Genomic DNA, 21658 nt, shown 5'->3' with positions numbered 1-21658 from the left:
GTGCACGTGGAACATTCACCAAGGTTGATTGTATTCTGGGCCATAAAACATATCTTAAATTTAAAAGGATTGAGATCATATAAAGAGTATTCTCTCTCCACAACAGAATCAAACCAGAAATCAAATAGAAGGATATCTGGAAAATCTCCAAATGTCTAGAAAATAAACACTACTCATCAACTCATGGGTCAAAGAACAAATCCCAAGGGAAATTAGAAAATATTCTGAATTAAATGAAAGTGAAAATACAACATATCAAATCTTGTGGGATGCAGCTAAAGCAGTGATTAGAAGAAAATTTATAGCATTAAATGCTTATATTAGAAAAGAAGAAAGATTTCAAATCAATAATTCAAGTTTTCACTCTAAGAAACTAGAAAGAGAAGAGAAAATTAAACCCAAAATAAGCATAAGGATGAAAATAATGAAGAGAGATGAATGAAATAGAAAATTCACAAAAAAAAGAGAGAGAGAGAGAAAACCAATAAAGCCAAATAAAACCAATAAAGTGGAGGACTTACATTACCTGATTTAGAGACTTCTATAAAGCTATAATAATCAAGACAGTGTGGTGTTGGTAGAGGGACAAGCATACAGTTCAAAGTAGAGAGTCTACAAGTAGACCTGAACATATATGGTCATTTGAATTTCTACAAAGTCATCAGGGTAATTCACTGGGGGAAAGGATAGCCTTTTCAACAAATAGTGATGGAATAAATATCTATATAGAAAATAAGCAGACAAAAAAAAATTCTCAATCCTTATCTCACAATACAAAAATTAACTTAAAATGATCTTAGATCTAATTTGAGAGTTGACACTATAAAAATTCTAGAAGAAAATGAGAGAAAATCCTTGTGATTTTTGAGTAAAGCAAAGATTTCTTAAAACACAAATCATAAGGGAAAAAATGACAAATTGAACTTCATCAAAACTAAAAATGTTTGCCCTTCAACTGGGAGAAAATATTTGCAAAACATGCTTGATAAGGGAGTTTTATCCAAAATAACATAAAGTACTTTTACAACTCCCTAATAAGATAAACAACCCAAAGAAATTGGGCAATAGTGAACAGATAACTTCATCAAAGAAAATATTAAAATGACTTAGAAGCACATGAAAAGATGCTAAACATCAGTAGTCATTGGGGAAATGCAAATTAAATGACATAGACTACACATCCATTAGAATGGCTAACATGTAAAAGATTGACACAGTACCCACCGGGATGCAGGGAGGGGCTTAAATGCAAAGGCACATGAAGGGCACTTTGTAGAGTAATGGAAATATTCTACATCCTAATTGCGGTAGTGGCTATATAAGGCTACATATTTGTCAAAACTGATCGAACTATAACACTTAGGTATATTTTTAAACCACATATCGTTCATCTCTTCATTCATCTAGTATTCTGTGATTACCTCTACTGTGTACATTCTAAGAATTTGCTCTACTGGGCAGTGAGGTCTGTAAGTGCCCTTGGGTGGATTTTAGAGTTGAGGCATCATGGATTTTATGGAGTTTATGGCTTCAAAAGGGGTAATTGCAGCTGTGTAAACACTCAGCTGAAAGGGTGCCTAGGAAGATATTTGGAAGAGTTTGGGAAATGGATGTTAATGGAAGAGCTTCAAGGCAAGACATGTATTTTGAGAAATGCGATGGGTTGTCTATTTCACCGAAAACCTGTTACTATTGTCCCTTAGCGTGGCTTGTGTCAGGCCTGAGTCTGTAACCCTCTCAGTGAAAACATCCTGAGATAATTTATACAATTCTTAGTACTAAATGTTTCACTCTCCACTGTGTAAATCAATGCATCTTTTCTTTGAATAGTTGCTTCATCTTCCCAGTGAAAAAACTGAGGCTCAAAGAAAGTAAATGCCCAAAGTCAGTGCAGAGAAGTGGCAGGACAGGAACCTAAGTCCTTTTTACTAATTTTATGGATCCTTCCAGTGCCCTAGACTTGGCAGAATTTCTACCCAACTCGTTCGTCTATTTTCAGTCTTGAAGAATGGAATGTGAAAAGTAGATGTTCTATTCTTAAACAAGGAGCTATGATACAGTAAATCTTCTAGGTTCTCTTATAACCACAACTTCATACTCTGGTAACCCAACTTCATACTCTGGTGAAATATATGAGTTGAGTTTCTTTAAAGAGGCAGAAATTGCAGCAATTTTAATGTCAAAGTCCCTATCTCCAAAGCAACGGATTCTGATTGGGGTGTGGGGGCGGGGTGAATGGGAGGTCCTCTGACCTTGGGGCAGCTGCCATGGTCCAGCTCAGGTGTCACCCGGAGCAGCTGCCTACTTAATCCACCAAATAGGAAGACATTTCTCTGGAAATCCCTGTTCCCTGAACAGCTCCCCTTAAACACTTTGGACAAATTCTTCCACACAAGGCCACTAAGCCTCATTAGGGAGGGAGGAAGGGGAACAGGGAGGGTCTTTCTTTGTTGCTGCTCCCACTTCTGGAAAAATCTAACTGCCACATATATCCCCAATAAAATACTCAACTGTCTATGAATGTGGGTGGTAGGAGTCGTCCTTGTCTTAGCACCCAGGTGTAATCTGCATGTAAGTTGTATAGGAAGTTCAGGAAGGGCAATGGAGGGAAGCAGACTGGACCCAGAAATGGCCACACAAGGCATGCCCAGGAGGTGAGGCTCACAGAGATTGCTTTCCAAGGGCAGCTGACCTGCCTTCTTCCCACCTTATTACTGCCCTGTCCTCTAAGATTGACTAGGGTGTGATGTCACCTTTTCAAAAAAAAATGTAAACATTAATACATGAAGTAGATCAAATGTTATTTCCCCCAAACTCTCTTTGCATGGACTGAACATACAGCAGGTATGGCCTAGAAAGGTGGAAACTTAAACGGCAATTTTGCAGCTAAAGACCAGTTCGTGTCCAGGGGATTTCACGGGGTTTTCTGGGAGAAATAGGATGTTACAGGATTCAAAGTGCATCCTGCAGAAGAGTCTCTCTTCTGTGGAATTCAGTTTTGCCACAAGGCTTAAGCCAAACCTTGTTGAGAAATTTATTTTTTTCAAGAAAGAGGGCGGGGAAGGCAACAAGGCTTGTCTGATCTAACAAAAAGCAGAATCCCAGTTTGCCACTGATGGGGATTGCCTGTGTGATTAGGTGAAAAGAGAAGGCACGGGATAAAGTGGAGATTGTATGGTATCAGAAATCACAGGCAGCAAAGGCAATGGCAGGTTTCACTGTGTGAATGGCTGTGAAGAAAGCACCTGGAGACAGAACATTTGCCTTCTTAAAAGTCTGAAGGTGACTGAAGTGAGTTTACAGATCAGTAGGTAAGCCTGAAATGCTTGAGATTCTCAGGCAAGCTTATTCCCTGACACATAGTAAAGAGAGGTAAGACCACCTGGGAATCAAGGAGAGCTTTTGTATCACATCCTAAATGTCCAGGGAAAGACTAAGGATAAAGTGTGAAATTCTAATAAGCTAACCTTGCATTGGACAAATACTAATTTAGTGAGTTGGGTTCTGAGGTGGTGAAAGCAAAGCAGGCCTGCAAATAATCCACAGAGGCCAGGAATCTGATACTATGGTGAGGTCTCTATTGATCTGTCCATATTCTTGGCAACGGTGAATGCCAGTCACTTACTCCAGAGTGCTCCCAACTGTCTCCCCCTTATCTTAGCAGACAGGCATGTGAACGTCGGGGTACATGACATGGGCTCAGCGGACGGCGGAAAAGAAGCATGACTCTCCCCCTGCAGCCTCAGAGAAGCATTCTATGGCAACAAAGCCCCAAACCTGAATTCTCAGAATGCAAACTGAACTCTTCAGACAATTATTCAGATCCACAGTTATTCATGATATTCCCATAAAATATGCAGTTTTCTCTCTCCCCCATTTGCCCCACTGAGTCCATGGCCGATGCTTCCACCCACTGCTCTTTGCCACAAATCATGAGCAGACTCTAAGGACACTAGGAACATTTCGGGTACACAGGTTTCTGGCTGACTATTAGACATTGGGAGCAGATCCTAGTTACCCACTGGTGACATCACAGGGACCCATGGAGATCCTACTGTCATTGCTGAACGGACAGCTAATGAGGCAGAAAGGAACTATGATGGGAGCTTCCAGAAGAGTCAATGTCAACCCAGGATAAAGTCAATGAGCCAGAAATAGCTGAGGCCTTTCAGCACCAGTCACCCTGAATTGCTTTTGAGCTACAGGCACAGGGAGCTGGGCCTCAGGTCCAGCAGGGTCATTTACTCAAAAGTACAGGAGGTTTGAATCTTTAAATATTATTAAACTGATAATCTTCAAAAGGCTGTTAAAGGAGTAAGATGTCAGTTCCTATGCAAATCTTGTTAACAGTCATTAAGGAAAGGCTTGGCTACGAGAAAGGCATCTCAAAAATAAAGGCTGTTGGTTTTATGACTTTTCTTTGGTTCTCATTCTTTATGTCTGGTGGATGAACATTGATCTTCCTGCTTTTTATTCATTCAGATCTCACCTGGCTGAAATCCCCTTGATGGTGCTGCACCCAGGATACCTTTCTCTCAGAGATCTCCTCTCTCAGGAAAGACTTTAGAGTCTGAGGGTTCAAAGAGAACTGAGAAGTCACCCGGCCCACCTGCCCACCAGCGCAAGAACTGCCTGCGGATCTTTGACAGGAGTCATCCGGCCACAGCCTGGGTGCCTCTGGTGTAAGCAAATGAAATGTAGCTACTAAATCTATGGAAACCGTATGTATTCCTGAACTAGTCCTTTGCTGGTCCTCCCTCTGCTTTAAGAGCAGTGAATCCTCACAGCACTATTGACGCCTTTTGAAACTGGCCTCCCCTCATGGCCCTTTCGGAGGGTCCACTCTTTCTGGATTACTGAATAATTGCCCACTGAGTCACTGTTCTGAGTCAGGATTCCCCTCCATGCAGCATTAGACAACGGAGCAATTCTCCTCAGGAAGGCACCTTGAGGTGATTGCACTGTAGGGAGCTTGAAGCCATGAGTATTATCTAGAACTTGGTTCTTGTTCAATGGCTGAGCCTCAAAGTTGGGGAGAAATTTATCTTTAAGCCTGTAGAGTAGGAACATTATGGAAGAAACCGCATGAGATGTTAGTGAAGGGAAAAGAAAATATTTCCTACCCATTAAAGCAAAAATCAAGTACTGAATCTGACGCCAGATGTAGTGAAGTATAAGAAAAGCCAAAAGTGCTAGGCAGATTGCTAACTCCTGTGAGAAAACAAGAAGAAAGCTTCACTGATATTATCACAAATAATATTTTTCAACATCATTTAGATGGATTTTGCGTTTTGGCTTGGAGCCATATTACATGCTCCTATTATGGGGTTTTGTACCACTGTTTTCAGAAAACAGCTCCTTCTGACTCCAACTTCCACTAAATATGTAAGAAATCCAATTAACTTTCTAGAAATAAAGTTTCCATAAATTTTCTAGAAAACTTTACACTCCACTTTTTAATTGAAAAACTACCTCAAAATGTTTCCTCACACCAAACAATTCTTTTTGTCATTTTTCATTTGTGAAAATAAATATATGACACAAATGCATCTTTCTTTCAGTTTACCAAAAATAATTTCCCTTTATTACTTCATGAAATTAAGGTTCACTTGAACAGATACAGTCAAGACAATAAGTAACTTTCTGATTTTTGAAAAATGCTATTTGTTGTTCAGAATCACATCACCCAGGAGCATGGAACCAGGGAGTATTTCTTTGACATCCCATGTCTGGGCAACACTCATATCCACCCATCATTTAAGAATGTTCATGAGTATGGAGCAACCGTGAGCATTCTTCCTTGTGAAGAAATTATTGAATATTTCTTCTAGGAACTCTTTGAGCCATGCAAACATCTAACCCATTGTAGGAAAAAGACATGGCCTTCAAAGTACGTTATAAAAAGGTATTACGTGACCCTTAAAAAAAAAAAACAAAACAAAACCCAGTGTAGGAAAACCTGTGCTTTTCTGCTCCCAGCAGCACATGTTTAGGAAGCGCTGGTTTAATCAAGCCAAGACTATCTTTTTCTAGCCATAGCCAGCACACTCCCAGAATCCATGAATCAACCAGAGGTTATTTTCCAGAACGGACTTAGAACTCAGTTCAAACGTGCTCCTTCACGGTTGCTGGGAATGACACAAAAGCGGGGGATTAGTCTTTGGGAGCCCGGGGAGGACACAGAAAAGGCTGAGCAAGGGCAAGTGGCCTTGGCGAAGGGGAACCTGGGCCAGCAGCCAGGCATCGAGAAAAAAGCAGCTTTCGACTGCAGGGACTGCAAGCGTCAGGGCCAGGCGTGCTTGGACCCCCTCCCCTGGGACGCCAGGTTTGGGATCACCACATATGGGTAGAGTGAAGTCAATCTGTTTTCTTCTTTGTTTTACCAGCCTTAAAAAAAAACCAAAAAGCCCCCCCCGCCCCAAAAAAGCCCAAATTGTGGGATGAGTTGTTTCTGTGTTTTTCCCACAGCCAGGGTTTCTTTCTGCCCCTCCGGAAGCCCTTCTTTCTTGCTGTGAGCCCAGCAGGACGCTAGGTGGCGTGGGGGAGCATTCGGACACAACAGCATCAACACTAACCTGAGAAGTAGCTGCAGGTGAACTAGTTTCCTTACCACTCACTGCTGCCCTCTCACCAGCTGCGGCTTCTGCCACTTCTGCCTTCTGCACATTCGGGTCCTCAGAACCGGGAGGCCCTATGTGTCCCAGACCTTCGCTCCCTGGGGTGGAAGGTGGGTTGGTGCTGGCTTGCCGGGTTCGGCCTTTATACCAACTAGGGTAAAACAAGGGATCCGCAGTGTCCGTTGCTGCAGGGACTGGAGTTTCAGACTCTGTGGTCTGCTGAGAGCCAGTGGGGACAACCTCCCCCTTAATCGGGACAGATACATTCAAAGATAAAAAAAAGAGGAGGAAGAAGAAGAGGAAAAAGCAGTTGGTTTTAGTTCCCTTTGGGTTTGAAAACTATGAGCTCTCTGTGCAGTGCCTGATTTAACGCAAGTTCTAGTTCGTCCCGCCCTCTGCAAGCTCTCAGGGAAGGAGAGCAGCTAGCTCCCCTCCCTCTGGGCCCCTTCACGTGCCCCCTCTTCTTTTCTGCGCTTGTCCTTCACCAGATGGTAGCCTGGACAGACAGACAGCAGATGCCTGAAATGAAGTTTGCTTATAAAGTATCTGATATAGGAGAAAGGTCAATCTACTGCCCACGATTAATATTTTGACATTCCAGGTGGGCTCCCCAAACCTCTTTTCTAAAATCCCAAATTGATCTTGTTGACCACATCCAACTCTCATTTAGTTACCACACCTCTTTCAAACTCAGTGCGATTGGTATACCCAGAATTTCAAGATTCTAGGAACCATAAATAGTATTTCAGCCTGGTTTCCTATGGAGACGGAGCATAGAATATAATTCTCTAATTCAGAGTTTCCCCTCTGAGGTTTTGTTTCTATAGATAATTTCAATGCACTTTGAAAGCAGGTGCAAAACCAGGACACCTTTTTGATGAATCTACATTGCCCACAAACTCCACAGGTCGAGACCTCTCAGCTGAAGGTGTCATGACGTCAGCACAAAGGCTTGAAAACTGGACGGTGACATCTTAGAAACTAAGGGTCAGCCAATCAGATAGAGGATTTGGGATGAGTTATCTCCTAGGAAATTTCTATTAACAATTCTGTTAACACATAATCTCATCAGATGGCAGATACATAGAAAATTAGACGTTGTTTCTTTGCCCACTTAATGAAAGATGTAGTTATATGTCAGGGTCAGTGACAGGGACATGAACTAGCATGACTTCTCTATCTACTTCCTTTATTATCTATAGAAAATTCAAAGTTCTGTAGGTATAGTCATTTTTACTTCTCACCTTAGATTATTTCTCACCCTGTACCCCATATCTGTTTTCAGAGCAGACCCAATCTTCATGACACTGGCTCTCTAGGAACTAACATGTTACACACATACCCCTCTCCCATGCACAGAGATTTCCAAACATTGCTTCAGATTTGAGGGTGCTATTGGTGGGGAAATCGTTTTAAACTCGGTCTCACCAACCGATTATAACAACACTGAACCTCGTTGAATCACCTAGAGGACCTCCCCCCTGAGGTTGAGACTGCTCTGAATTCTTTTGTCTTTGACTTACAAATGTCTGGACTATAGCTACCCTTTTCTTAAGGCAGAACAAATTGTTTAGGCTAGTCAGCAAGGAGGCACACCTGTGTGTCCTGTAGGAGGGAACTGGTGAATGGTTACCTGTGTCACTGGGGTATCTGCAGCAGGTGGCAGGGCTGGAGGTGACTCTGGAGAGGAAGCTGGAAGTGCCCCTGGGGCAGCCTGGAGCTCTGAGGCCGGCTGAGAGGGCTCCAAGGCTTTCTCCGGACTTTCATCTTCTCCTGATGACTCTGTTCGAACATTTTCTACCTCTTCCACTTCTACTTCCTCCCCTTCCCCTTCTTCTTCTCCTTCTCCCTCTTCTTCATCTTCATCTTCTGGTAAGGTAATGTGTTTTTAAAATCATTATAATTATCACTGCAGCTATGAAATCAATTAATGGCCAGTTCTTACAGCCCTGAATAAGGTCAGGGCTAGGGAAATCTTCTCCATCAGACACTGGACTATGGCCCAAGTATGCCATGCTGGGGCTTGTGCTTCTAGGTAAATGTGGACAGGAGAAATGGGAGGACGGGCCCAACCATCACCACCCTCTTTGTTCCCCTCCCCCGTACAAAGTACAGTCCTTACTACTACCGTGAACTGTGCACCTGACCCCGCCCCCTCCCCCGGCCCTGAGCCTGGTCACCTTTACACCATATTCTGTCACATCTGCAAGCTCCTGGAGGGCTGGGACTGGGATGGTCACTTATCTCTGTCAGATTAAATAGAAATGCAACTGTCTTCCCTTTCTCAGAAAACATACAAAACCCTGTCTTGTTTTAATGTCTTACCCCCTCTGTTCAGTGAATGCTGACTTTTGCCACAGTTAATGCCGTGACTCTTTTCCTAACACATTGATCTTAATATTCCCTCAGGCAATATTAAGGAGAGACAATATTAAGTCATTTTTTAAAAAAGATTCATCCTGAAGACTTGCTTCTAAAATTACATCTGTACACACTGATAGAGCTTCATGGTTATTAGTGGTCTAGCCGAGGAGTCTTGTCATCTAGATGGGCTAGGATGAATCAAGACATTCAAAGTTTTGGTCAGTTCCAAGGTTATTTTCCTTTTTTCAACTATTTCATGAGGACACATTTCCAAGAAGGCGATCTCTGGGCCAAATGGTAGAGATGCATTTAGAACTCATGAAATACAGCTGGTCACAGAGAGCCAGTTTTGTTTCCAGGTGTGACTTATTCTGTGACTCATTTGCTATTCTTGCCCTCTAAAGTCTGATTAAGTGGATGAGCTACAATAGCTATCCCAATGTCTTCTACAGTTTATTTTTATCTCATCCTTAACCTTGCACTTCATGACACTTCACATCATTGTGGTTAACACCTTGTGTAAGATTGATCTTGAGACATCATCATCACCATCAACTATTAAGTATTTGACTACTCAGAGTCAAATGCCCAATAATGGCATTATAATGGGCACTGTGCTGTGCAAAGCTAAATAAACACTGTCAACCAACTACATGAATCTGTAATGAAATAGAGTTTCACATTGGATTATGATCCTTGTATAATTGTCGACATCCATTCTGGAGGTGATTCTGAATCCCGTCTTTCTCCTGCTGAACCCAGCTGCAGCTCTCACACACCTGCAACTTTGTCCAAATGGTCACAAGAAAAACAAACCTCTGTAAAAATCAATTTCACGGATGATTTTTTCTTCTCTATTGAGGTTGACTGTGAAGTGGTTCATGTTCTCATAACCATGTTCTATTTTCTCCATCTGAAATGCCTTCGATGCTTCAGAAATTCTGCAACAAAGACAAGTTGCCACTTTCTGTCACTGTCTAATGTTTGATAGCCTTGGGTAAAAATGAAAAGTATGCATTTTTCCATAAAATGAAAATTACTTACTTTTGTAACAGGGTTTTGGCATTCTGCGAAAGCAAACAAAAGACAGACCTACTTAAATTCTTTTCATCAAAGACTTAATTCTTTCCTCTGCTGACTCTGAAAATCTCAGAGCTTAGTTTCTAAATGCCATGAATTACTGCTGTTTTATACCAGAACCCTCTTATATTTAAGTGATGTCATGGTCCCTTAAATATATGCTTATGAAGTTGTTTAAAAAGATGGAGACATGAACACATAATGAGCTTATATTTTACTTGGTAAAATAAATCAAAATGAGATGAACAAAAAATAACAAAAATATGATGACAACTACTTCTCCAGCAGCCACCTTCTTGGTTAGTTCTATTAGGTACCAAAAGGAGACTTACCTGCAGAAACACTGCCATTTCTGGCTCATCCATGAACTGGATTCCTGATTCAACCAACTTTGACACGTTTTCCAAATGATCAGAATACTTTTTGATAAGAGCGCGGACATGTTCCAGTTTCTCCTCTTGGGTTCGGGTAATGACTTGCGTCATTTCATTTTTCCTCTCCTCCAGGATGCCATACAAGTAATCAAACTTCTCACAAAGTTCCTGTTTCTGTTTTCTGCAGCATTCCTGTTAGTTGGGTTAGCTCATGTTAGAAAATGTTTGAAAGAGTGTCTATTTGGAGAAATCACCTGGAATGTTTTGGGAGATAAGAAAATGTACTTATATAGGGTATTTTTTTCCTTTCCTTGAAGCTGTCCCTTAATTATAGATTCCCATTGTTTTGATGCTTTGAAAAGCTCATATTTATCAAATTTTATACTTAGACAAGCCAAAATCAACCAAATTGGCTAAATGGATCAATGATTTTTCACTATGTTCTTTATAAATGGAGAATTTCATAGAAATTAGGACAGGTTTTTTTAAAAAATCATGTACTGGTTGGGTAGCTTATAGTTTTATATTTTGCCTTTGGGTGAGTGTGTGTATATGTATGTGTGTGTAAGGAGAACACCATGGTACTTCCTGGTTTGTACCCGCAGTCTCTCTCTGCTTCACCTACACTACTCCTGTTCTAGGTTCAGTCCTCCCATTGGAGATTCTGAGGCTTCCCATTGGCCTCTGCCTCTGGAATTTACCTGAAGCAAACCCATACACTACAGCCAAATTCATTTTCCTGGAGTACATTTCCCTGGGGTATGGTGCTTTTTCTCTGACTACTCGTTGCCCAAAGAATAATATTTAAACTTCATAACTGACTTTCCAGCTTCTCCATGACCTGGTTCCAGCTTTCCTTCATAACACTGTACTATTCTTCATCACATACCCTGTATCCAGCAAAAACAAACCACTCACTTTCTTTGTTCATCATTTCCCCTCTGTTTAGAATGTTCTTCCCCAATTCACAGTTGCAAACTCTAAGTAATCTTAAAGACATTGTTGGAATACCACTTCTCCCATAAAATGTTCTTTGATCTCTATGACTGAATGCCATCTTTTAGTTCTTCTGAAATCCGATAATAGTGACCATCAATGGCATACACCTCTATTCACCTAGTCCTCTATTTATCCAATATTGTCTAAGACAGGGAAATACTGGATTTGGTCTTTGATTCCCCAAGAGAAAGGCTGTATGGGAAATCAAACTTGCCCATTTGCATTGTGTGGCCGAGGCATCTCCAGTACCATTTAACTTCCTTCTCTCTGAGTCCATGTTTAAATCATAATTAACTTTCCAGTTGGCCCAGTCATTGGCCTTTTGGTTTTTCAAGCTCCAGTAAGCTTGATGTGTATATATGCCAATTTCCTTGGACCTGACCATCTCTGGGTCCAGGACCTCTACAGCTGAGAACAGGCTTTGAGACACTATGATCCAACATAGCTCTCCTTCCCAATGGGGTCTTCTTGGGAATCCAGCCAATTTATCTGACATTTCTGATTTTTGTGACCCTTATTATGTGTTCTTTCATTTTAGTAAACACTGGTCATTTAGGTGTCAAGTATCACTTTTTTCCTATATGTGAGTTTCTTAAATATCTAAAGTATAGTCTCATTAAGGATAGAATCTGGGTCTGCCTAGGACATATACCACTTTGAACAACAGATGTTCAGTATATATGTGTTGAACAGGTTTTTTTAAAACTGTGTTTCATTTTCCCCCAATTTCTCTACTGTTCTTAAAGTAAGGGGAAAAAATGGATAACCTAAACCAAATTGTTGATTATGAAGATACTCCACAAATATGCAGGAAATACACCTCTCCCTCCACTGCCTCCCTTGGAACACAGTCAATTCTCATCATACTTTCTGGCCAATAATAATTCATGAAGGAGATCCAATGATTCTAACCATTTTAGTAATAATTACCAGTTAATGCTGTCATCCACCCATCCATTCATTCATTTAGCAGTCAATTCTTAAGCGTATCATTTGTGTCAAGCACTAGGCAAGGCTCTGGGGACCCAACAATGAACTAAAACATAATTCCTGTTCTCAAGGAGCTCAGGTCACTGAATGAGAAAGACTATGGACCAATAATATAATAGCAACCTAGTAGGCTGAATAATTGAAATATGTTAGAGATTTATACCAGGTTTTATGGAAGCATATGGGTGGGGGACATTCACAAGGAGCAGGGGTGGATGGCTGAGGAAAAGCTTCTTAATGGAAGTGATGCCCAGCTTTGGCCATAAAGGATGAGGAGCAGCAGAGGAGGTGTGAGGAGGGGATGAAAATTCGTGGAGCCTTGACAGTTGTCAAGGTAATAGGACAAGGACTCACAAAGCATGTCCAGACATGGAAATCACTGGGCTTGCCAAATTTGCATCCATTTCCAGCCCTTTGGCTTGAGATTTGGATGATTATGAGGCCTCAGAACTGAAGCCTGTTAGTAGCTTCCCAATCAAACGTTCTTTCACTGTATTGCTTTCTGTTTTAAGCTCACAGGAAACCTTGTGCCCGCTGCATTCCTGAAATATGCCTCTTTGATGTTCAGAAGCTCTCCTGTTTACTGCAAAATATGATGGTTTCTAGCTTATTTTTCTAAAAGAAATTGTGCACTTAAAACATATATAACAAATAGTAAGATGTGATACTGGTAGAATATTTTTGTTTCTCAAAAGTTTCCTCCTATATGATTTAATATGTATGAGAGCCTTCATGGTCACAAAACCCAAATTATTTATAGTGACACTGATGCGAAGTCATGTGTCATGGCTAGTGTTTTATTTAGTGGCTAAAATGAAATAACCACTTTATTTTTACATTATTTTCAATTCCAAGTATATTTTATTTCCATTTGAGTTTTCTAATGGTTTTTACTATATTAATTTTAATAAAATTACTATCATTTTGATAGCAACTATTATTTACTTATTTACAGTGTATGAAATGCTACCCTGTGTGCAGTTTATGCTTGATTATTATTATTATAAGATTAAATGCTGTATAAAACCCTTATAATATTACCTGACACATTATGGGTACTATATCAGTGCTTATTAAATTTAGATCCAATTATCCTTAATTTGAATTATACAGTTGTGGAATTTTGAAGTTGCATGGAATATCAGAAGTAACCTGCTCCAAAGCAATCATTTCACTCATGTGGAAACTGAAGTTCAGCAGAGTTAAATCATTTTCTCAAGCCATTCTGCCATTTATTGTTGATGTCTGGCCTAGAGCCAAGGGTTTTGAACTCCTAGGTTACAACTACTCCTACCATACCCTGCTGTGAGATACTGGAAAGTAACTTGAAAAAAATTTTATGTGAACTACTGTGAACCAAATATATGTCTTTTAACAAATCGACTCTGCAACAAGTAGACTTTTAAAGAAACCTCAAATTGTTTCAGAATTATATTCATTAGTTTATTCCTTCAGCAAAATTCACTAATTACTATGTGCCAGGCATTAGAAGATCTAAAAACCTGCTATAGTTTTTCCGGTGTTCATGAGAAGGGTAGAAAAATTATTATATTTTCTAACAAAAAAACCTTCACTTCTTTTTTTTCTCCTGCTTAATGTGCCTTTAGTATAATTCTATGCAAAATATAGTAAGAGTCAGAAAAATCTGTTTCTGAAATAGGAAAAATATGCTTCTTGGAAGTATGAAACTCATACTTACAAACTTTTAGAAATGAACTTAAGATGTTCAGGTTAACCTAATGTCAGATTCAAATGAGAAATACTCCATGAAATTAAAATTGAATTGACTAAGGTGGGCGCCCTTCCATCCTTCTGGACTACAAGACCTTCAAAGTTCTATGAAAGTCAGTTAACAACAAACACCTCGGCTTATCAGCTCATCCTCTGAAGTAATTAGAGAAGAGGTATATGCTATGAAAGAAAAATATGCTCCTAGAGGCCAGCTCGCTAGTGATAGTGATTACTCTGAATTTCAGTACCTACTGTGCCTTTGTAAATATGGATCTGAAATGCTTTCAACAGTGACTTTCTAGTAACCTGAAAAATGTGGACTTCTGCTTCATCAAAACATCTGCAGGTAGCATACTTGAAAGGATGATTGTTACCTGCACAAGCATGAGAGCAGCCATCTTTATCTCTTCTCCACAAAAACGTCCTCACCTCAAAGATTTCTTTTTGCTTTTAACATTCTTTTTCACTTATTTCAGTTAAAAGCCTTGTTTAAAAAAAAAGGCTTCAGTAAAAATTCTTGGCTGTGTACCCTCTCCATACCCCCACTTCTCTGGATAGTAATTGAATCAAGATGTATACTTTTTGAACTTTGAAGTTTATTTTTTCAAATATTCTCCATTTTCTTCCTTTTGATATCTGCAGTTCCTATGTCCTGTGTGTGTGTGTGTGTGTGTGTACATGTGCCCCTGTGTGAGCATATTTAGCAGTTGAAAGAACTTCCATCATAAATGCACTAGGTATTTGCTCCAAGCATATTCTGATGCATAGCCTCCACTGCAGTATGACCTAACTCCTAGGTCTGCCAGGACAGTTAGAAGAACCAAATAAAAGTTGTCTGTAGTCCTTGAATGAAAACAAGATTCATCCCATCTCTAAGGTGAACCCAGTAGGGATGCAATATACCAATAAGTGGTGATTTTATAAAGGGAAAACTATGCTGTCCATATTAAAATGGTAAAATGATGACAGGTGGAATATCTGTTTCAACCAATGTCATAATATCCGGCTAAAAAGAAAAATATCAAGTAATCATTTGGTCATTTCCTTAGAAGTGAGTAGGTAACCTTTAATATTTATCTAAAACCCATTGTTTAGTTCTTGCTTTCATAGAAATGTTAAAACTGACAGACTCTAATTTTTAGCCTCCTTTATCTTTTGGTAGCAATAAGATGCAGTTGCAAAGAGAAGCATTCCATGGAAAAAATCAACAACAATCTTCTACTAAAGCGTATAGAGCCTGCCACTCAAAGTACCGTCATTCCATTGTTTTTAACGGCCAGATTTTCAGTGGCTCACCTTCTTCCCAAGCACTTACTACTCTCTGAAATGATCTTGTCATTTATTGGTTTTATTGTCTAACTCCCCTCCTAGAACAAAACCTTCCTGAGAGCAGGAATCTTTTCCGTTTAGTTCATCACCACTTCCCAGCATTATGTGTGCAGAATATGGCATAGAGTGCACCCATGAGAAAGATGGTCTGAATGACTGAGTGAATGAATGAAATATGACTTGTATCTAGGGGTAATTCAGTCCTCAAAAGTTTCTATGTTCCCAGAAAATAGATATGTAAGTAGATAGTCCAAGCCTCTGCTTCATTCAGAGAAAGAAAACAACAAAAAGGGGCGCCTGGCTGGCTCAGTTGTTAAGCGTCTGCCTTCGGCTCAGGTCATGATCCCAGGGTCCTGGGATCGAGCCCCGCATTGGGCTCCCTGCTTGGCGGGAAGCCTGTTTCTCCTCCGCCTCCCACTCCTCAGGCTTGTGTTCCCTCTCTCGCTGTGTCTCTGTTAAATAAATAAATAAAATCTTAAAAAAAAAAAGAAAACAACAAAAAAACAGCTGTGCAACTGTAGGGAAGCCTCTTAGGCTCAGGACAATTTTCTTATTTGTACAGTAAGGGATGGGATTGGGTGATTCCAATCCCTTCTGACTCTACAGTTCCAAGACTCCACGACTTGAGGTAAATGTAGAGATATTTCAGAGTCTTCAGGCTACAAAGTGTCTCCTTCCACTACTGGCAAGTTTCAGAGTGGTCATCTCCAGCATGAAGACATTAATTATATGTCCTGGCCCTGCAGTGTCAGTCCCAGCTTGGGAATGTGCCAGGGTTACGAGAGGAAAACCTAAGACAATTGGAACCGCTGCTCTTACCATGTAAGGAACATGCCTCTGGGACCAAAATAGAGCTGAAGATAAGCTCTTCGCCCCAGCACTTGTCACTGAGCAACTGGCTCTAGCTGGCTCATTCACATACCCCCCACATTCTTCCAGCACTCATCGACACCCACGCTTGTTTGGTGCTCCCGCTCTGGGTCTGGGAGTGCCCGCTCGGCTTCGTTTGAAATACACTACTTCAGAACTCCCTTCGTTAAGTCCAACAGAGTTTTCTCTCCCCACCATCCCCAAAAGAAGAGGGGGGAAAGCAGACAGCAGGTTAATAACACTAAAGAAAGAATTATCTTAAGGTAGGAAGATTCTCCTGAGGAAATCAGCCAACCCTTTGCTCGTAAAGCCTCACTTCCTAGCACTTGGGAGAAGTCCCATGAGCGCAGACGACGAGAAGCTGGGTCTCTGCCGGGCTACACTAGAGAAGACAAAGGAGAATAACATGTCCCTTCCAGGCACAAGAAATAGAGTTCAGCTCAGCGAAGCAACTCTACCCAGCGACCATGGGGCTCCGGGACTCCCAAATTCATACTGTTTTCCACTGTATCATGTTGCCAGCCACTTCATGTTAGAGGAACAATTATGTTCTAATTTATGGGATCTCTAAAGCTTACTCCTGGGGTGTCTGTCCAGAGCATTTAGAAGCTCCTTGAGTAAACTCTGTAAAGCAGAGAGCCCTGCTTTACATGGCGAGTTGAGCAGTTGTTTAATTTGCTCCTGTCCCGAGTGCAGGGTCAACACGTTTCCCAGAAGAGCCTTAGCCAATATTTTAAGTTACCTCCAAGCCTCTTAGATCAAGAATAGGGTTAATATCTTCTACCGTTCGTGTTCAGTTTTTCCGTCTGAAGGGGGTTGCTTAGCCTCACATCATAATCGACCAAGACCCTGATAGTCTTATTCTGACACCATTTAAAAGATGCTTCCGATGCTCCAGTGGTTCAATTATTAGCATCATTACAATAAGTGTGCTCTTTCCAAGCTGACTGTGAGAATAACATGAGGTAACTTAATCAGCCCCCTGGCATGTGCCTCTTACCCCAACTTAGGCATCACAATAACACTCTGAAGAAGGTATTATTAACCCCACTGTACCGGTGAGCAAGTTGAGGGACAAAGAGCTTAGGTCACTTCCTAAGGTCATATAGTTAAATGACAGTTAAAATTCAAATTCTGAAACCCGGTCTTTTAAGCATATGTTATATTGCCTTTAAAATGTTGCCTTAAAAATTCGGGTATGCTTATTAAAATGATTCTTATATTTAGACTTCATATTTGTAACTGCATGGGCAATGTTCCAAAAGCTGTTTGGGTAAAATTATTGTTTTGGAAGTACAATAGATTTGTTTTCAATGCAAAAGTCAGTGGAGGATCTTATTAAAGTTGTCATTTTTCAGATAATGGAAATGCTCAAGATCAAATATTTATTATTCAACTTGTAGCTATTTCCTTTAGACATGCATCCATACAAAACAGGATTATTTCTAGGCCTGCCTGCCTGCCTGCCTCAGGAGGACCAGTATTAATAACCTACTCTCTTTGGTGTCCAGTGACATAGGATAAGTGTCCTTTGTAGAGACTATAAGATGGAGGTTATGATTTCTAGGGATGAGGAAGGAAAGCCAAGCACATTTTTCTGGAAACAGCTCCTGAGGAAGTGTACTTGTCTACTCCAACCAGCAACCCTCTTTCTGAGTCCCAGCCTGTCCCAGAACATTTCCTGGCCTGGAAAGGCAAGTGTAGCTCCAGACCGTGCCAGGCTTGTCTAGAACAGCCTAGAAAGCCCGCCAACAACCTGCAGGAGAGAGCTTTGGGAATATCTCAGGCTAAGCCACATTCAGCCAGGCGTGCTAAAAAGACTGAAGCCTCCTTCACCCACTGTCAGCCCACAGCAATGAGAAAAAAATGCCACTCCCCCTTTTGACACAGTTCAGACTGCCCTTTTGCGAATATAGTCCTTCTCAAAGCCACTCTCAGAATCATTGTAAACTCACATCAACAGCATATGTAATTTTTAAAGGATAACAAGGAGTCCACAGTGTGATTTAGACTAAGCTCAGCAGCTCTCCAGGGCTGGTCCTGGGCTGGGTGCCTGACCAGACCAGCCCTGCAAGACATTACATGACCAGGGACAAAATTAGACATGTGCAAGGGATGGACACTCCTACCAAAGGGCAGGTGTCAGGGCCCCAAGTGGGAAGAGGAGAGGTAATTAGGGAAGGATAGTGCCCACCCAGGGACTACTCCATTTCCCATCCCTAAGGGGTTCTTCACCAATCAGAAGAGAGAATTCTTTAACAACAGCTCCCCACACCCTGGCCAGGAGCCACCACTGGCTTCCTGGAAAACGTTTCCAGGCAGGAGGTGAGCAAAGCCAGGAAGGAAAACAACCGCTCCGGGGATAATGGGAGAACAGGAGCTCTGTGACCTGAACTCCGGAACAGAATTCACCTGCTCTGCAAGGTAGGACCGTTTCACTCTAAGCCAAGAACCTGCGGTGCTTCACGACATGTTGCCTTGCAGGCTGCCACGCACAAAGGGAGCCTCTGGTGTTTTGCCCACGGATATGGTCCTGGCTCTATGGAGATCACCTCGGTGATTACAGATGCACCCTGTGGCTTTTTGTGGCAGGGTCTCTGGCTTCTGGCCTCTTCAAATGGAGGATATTTGCATCAAGTAGGGATCATAAAATCAGAGACCCCCATGAGGCTCTGAGCCAATACCTACATCTCCAGATGAGCCACCTAAACTGATCTGAAAGAACTGTGCTTATCTGAGCCACGTTCAATCATTCTTTATTTTATTGGTTATTAAAAATGTCAGGCTCATTTTAGAAAAATGTGAAATATAGGCATATATAAGGAAGACAATAGTATCACTGTTCAGTGCTCCTAACCTTTTGGTTTCTGGGGTTTTCTCCCCCTATAAATGTATATGGGGGGTTATTTATGAATATATACATTCTGTACAGTTTTATTTCCTAAAGGTAAAAATCTCGGAAGTGAAATAAATAGGTAAAAGGGATGGACACTTTTAAGACTCATGCCAATTTACAGCTTCATCAGAAAGCCCTACAGGGAACAGTTGTACTCCTCTAGTAACCTGTGAAAATACGTGTAAACGTGTGTCATGTTTGATGAATGTTTTTATCAGTAATAATAGGGGTAATAATCCTGACCTCCACTGCCAGGAAGTTCCTCCTGATATCTGCACTAAATCCCTTCTGCTGACTTAACTTCAAACCTGTTCCTTCTTGTCTCGTTCTCAATGAAAGAAAAAACAGCTGCTTCCTCTTGTGCCCCTGACTGGTCTCCGGGAAGACGATCAGTTGCCAAATCTTTCCTCGCCCTCTCAGTGTCCTCTGAGGCTAGCTAGCTAAATGGAGCCCGAGTCGTTTGTTCAAGGCCAAATGTGACCCACAGAGCTTTTCTCCTGTTTGTGTTCTGTAGCCTCTACGTCCTGGACAGAGGTCTCTGATGAAGGCCTGACCAGAGATGAGTATAGAGATTATCTCACTCACCCACAAGCAACATACTCCTATTTATACACTCAAGACCCAACATGGTACCACATTGGAGTGCTGATTCATGGCTTACTGATTCAGTTGTATTTGGCCTTTACTGTAAGTAAGCAAAAAGAAAAGAGTTTATATTGTCCATTTTGTAATCTCTTTGGGCTCTTCGCCAAGAGAAAACTTTTCTTCTATAAATGGATCCCAAACTTACCATGATCTTTTCAGGAATATGAGTATGGAGAAGAGAGGACGTTGATTTTAATGATGTGTAAATCTAAGATGAGCTGGTTATGGCCAGTGTCTTGAAATCATCATCTAGGAACCAGCCTTTGGCTTTTGATGGAATTTGCCTTTCTAATGATAACATAATGAAAACAGCGTACTTACCAGGCACTCACCCTATACTAGGCACTGTGGTAAGCATTTTGCTTATGCTTATTTAACTTCTCACATTAACTCTATAAAATGGGTACTATGTCCCATTTTTACAGAGGAGAAAAATGAGGGATTGAATGTACATGAGACTGGATCTTAAACCCTAATGTTTGGGTTAAAAAAAGCAAGAAGCAGAATGAGAAATACAGCACAATACCATTTATAAAAGTAAAAGGCATGTGTATAAAACAATAAAGATTTTATAAGAATATAGGTAAACAGAACACCAAACATGTTAGAGTGGTTATTTACAGAGAAGAGAGTAGGAAATGGGGATGAAAGGAAATACATAGATAACAAGTGGGCCCTTGCCCACAGCAATAAAGACAATATGCCACAGACTGAGCAGGACAATGCCTCAACATTGCACCTGAGGTCCAACTGAAAAAAACAAGTAACCCCAAAAACTCCCTTAAAGCAGGGAGATGGTAATAAATGGCTCCAGTTTACAGATCCAGAGAGCTGCCCTCACCCGGCTGTCTTGCACTCACCCCATGGGCTGTCTGGCTTAACTAGTCTGTGAATCTTCAGTTCTTGACAGCAGACCTGCCACATAGCTAAACCTCTTTAGGCTCCAGTATTTTGTCTTCAGCAATTACACAGTTTATATTTGATCTAGAGGAAGGTGGATTCGCAGTATTTCTTATAGGCCAAACTTAAGTGTGAGCTAGGCAGTCAGCCATTCATGCATTTGTTCATCAACTTTGTACTGAGTGTTTATTATGTCCAAGGCACTGGGCCAGGTAGAGGCAGGGATGGATGAGCTAGAACTCTGGTCTCAGTGAGCTCCCAAGTAGTGAATCATTCTCCAACCACGGTCAGACACATCTTTCTCCTCCTGCTGTCCCCCTTTGACAGCAAGGATCTTGCTGTCAGAGCGCAGATAGGCAGCTCAAACCTGCACAGGATTTTCCAAAGCACTAACTAGTGTGTCTTAAGACTGTTTGGATTTACACGAAGAAATAGTGCTATCATGATGGACAACATTCACTTCCATTACTGGGAATTGATTTTTCTTGTAGCTCATCTTTCAAAATGGGTTGACCAAGAAAGAACAACAAATGTCACAACCACCCTAGTAAATGTGGCAAAATCTGCCTTATTGACTCATGTGGTAACTTCTCTTCCTGAGCCAGGAGAATGTTGGAGAGACATATGAGGAAGGAGGTCATTCTGTAAGGAGAGCTTGTGTGGCATGAGGCAGCCACAACCCCCTCAGGAGTTCAGGCTTTGCTTATACTTGGTTGGAGTTGCTTGACTTACCTCAATAATTTTACAGGTGTCTTCCAGCTGGCTGATCACTCCCTGGACTCGATCATTGCTTCCCACAAGGACAGCGATGCCATCACTGAGCTCAGACTAATGAAGGGAAAAGAGGGATGCAAGATTTTAGT

At 41.2% G+C, this 21658-nt stretch overlaps 1 protein-coding gene across 3 annotated transcripts in view; it reads right to left on the bottom strand.

Moving 5' to 3' along the window:
* Positions 1-21658, bottom strand: part of TRIM55 (tripartite motif containing 55) — a 42582-nt gene that overhangs the window by 11342 nt on the left and 9582 nt on the right. The window contains exons 4-10 of one of the 3 annotated variants that reach the window (XM_027616340.1): positions 21528-21623; positions 10394-10627; positions 10026-10048; positions 9798-9922; positions 8251-8486; positions 6576-6863; positions 5124-5211 (exon numbers count right to left, since the gene is read on the bottom strand). In XM_027616340.1, coding sequence (XP_027472141.1) covers positions 5124-5211; positions 6576-6863; positions 8251-8486; positions 9798-9922; positions 10026-10048; positions 10394-10627; positions 21528-21623 — 1090 coding nt within the window. The remainder of the gene's footprint in view (positions 1-5123; positions 5212-6575; positions 6864-8250; positions 8487-9797; positions 9923-10025; positions 10049-10393; positions 10628-21527; positions 21624-21658) is intronic. The other 2 variants (XM_027616334.2, XM_027616350.1) reach the window with 2 other exon arrangements.

The sequence above is a fragment of the Zalophus californianus genome, chromosome 4, assembly GCF_009762305.2.
Source record: "Zalophus californianus isolate mZalCal1 chromosome 4, mZalCal1.pri.v2, whole genome shotgun sequence".
In the NCBI taxonomy this organism is placed as follows: Eukaryota; Metazoa; Chordata; class Mammalia; order Carnivora; family Otariidae; genus Zalophus; species Zalophus californianus.
This window is presented reverse-complemented; position numbering and strand designations above follow the sequence as displayed.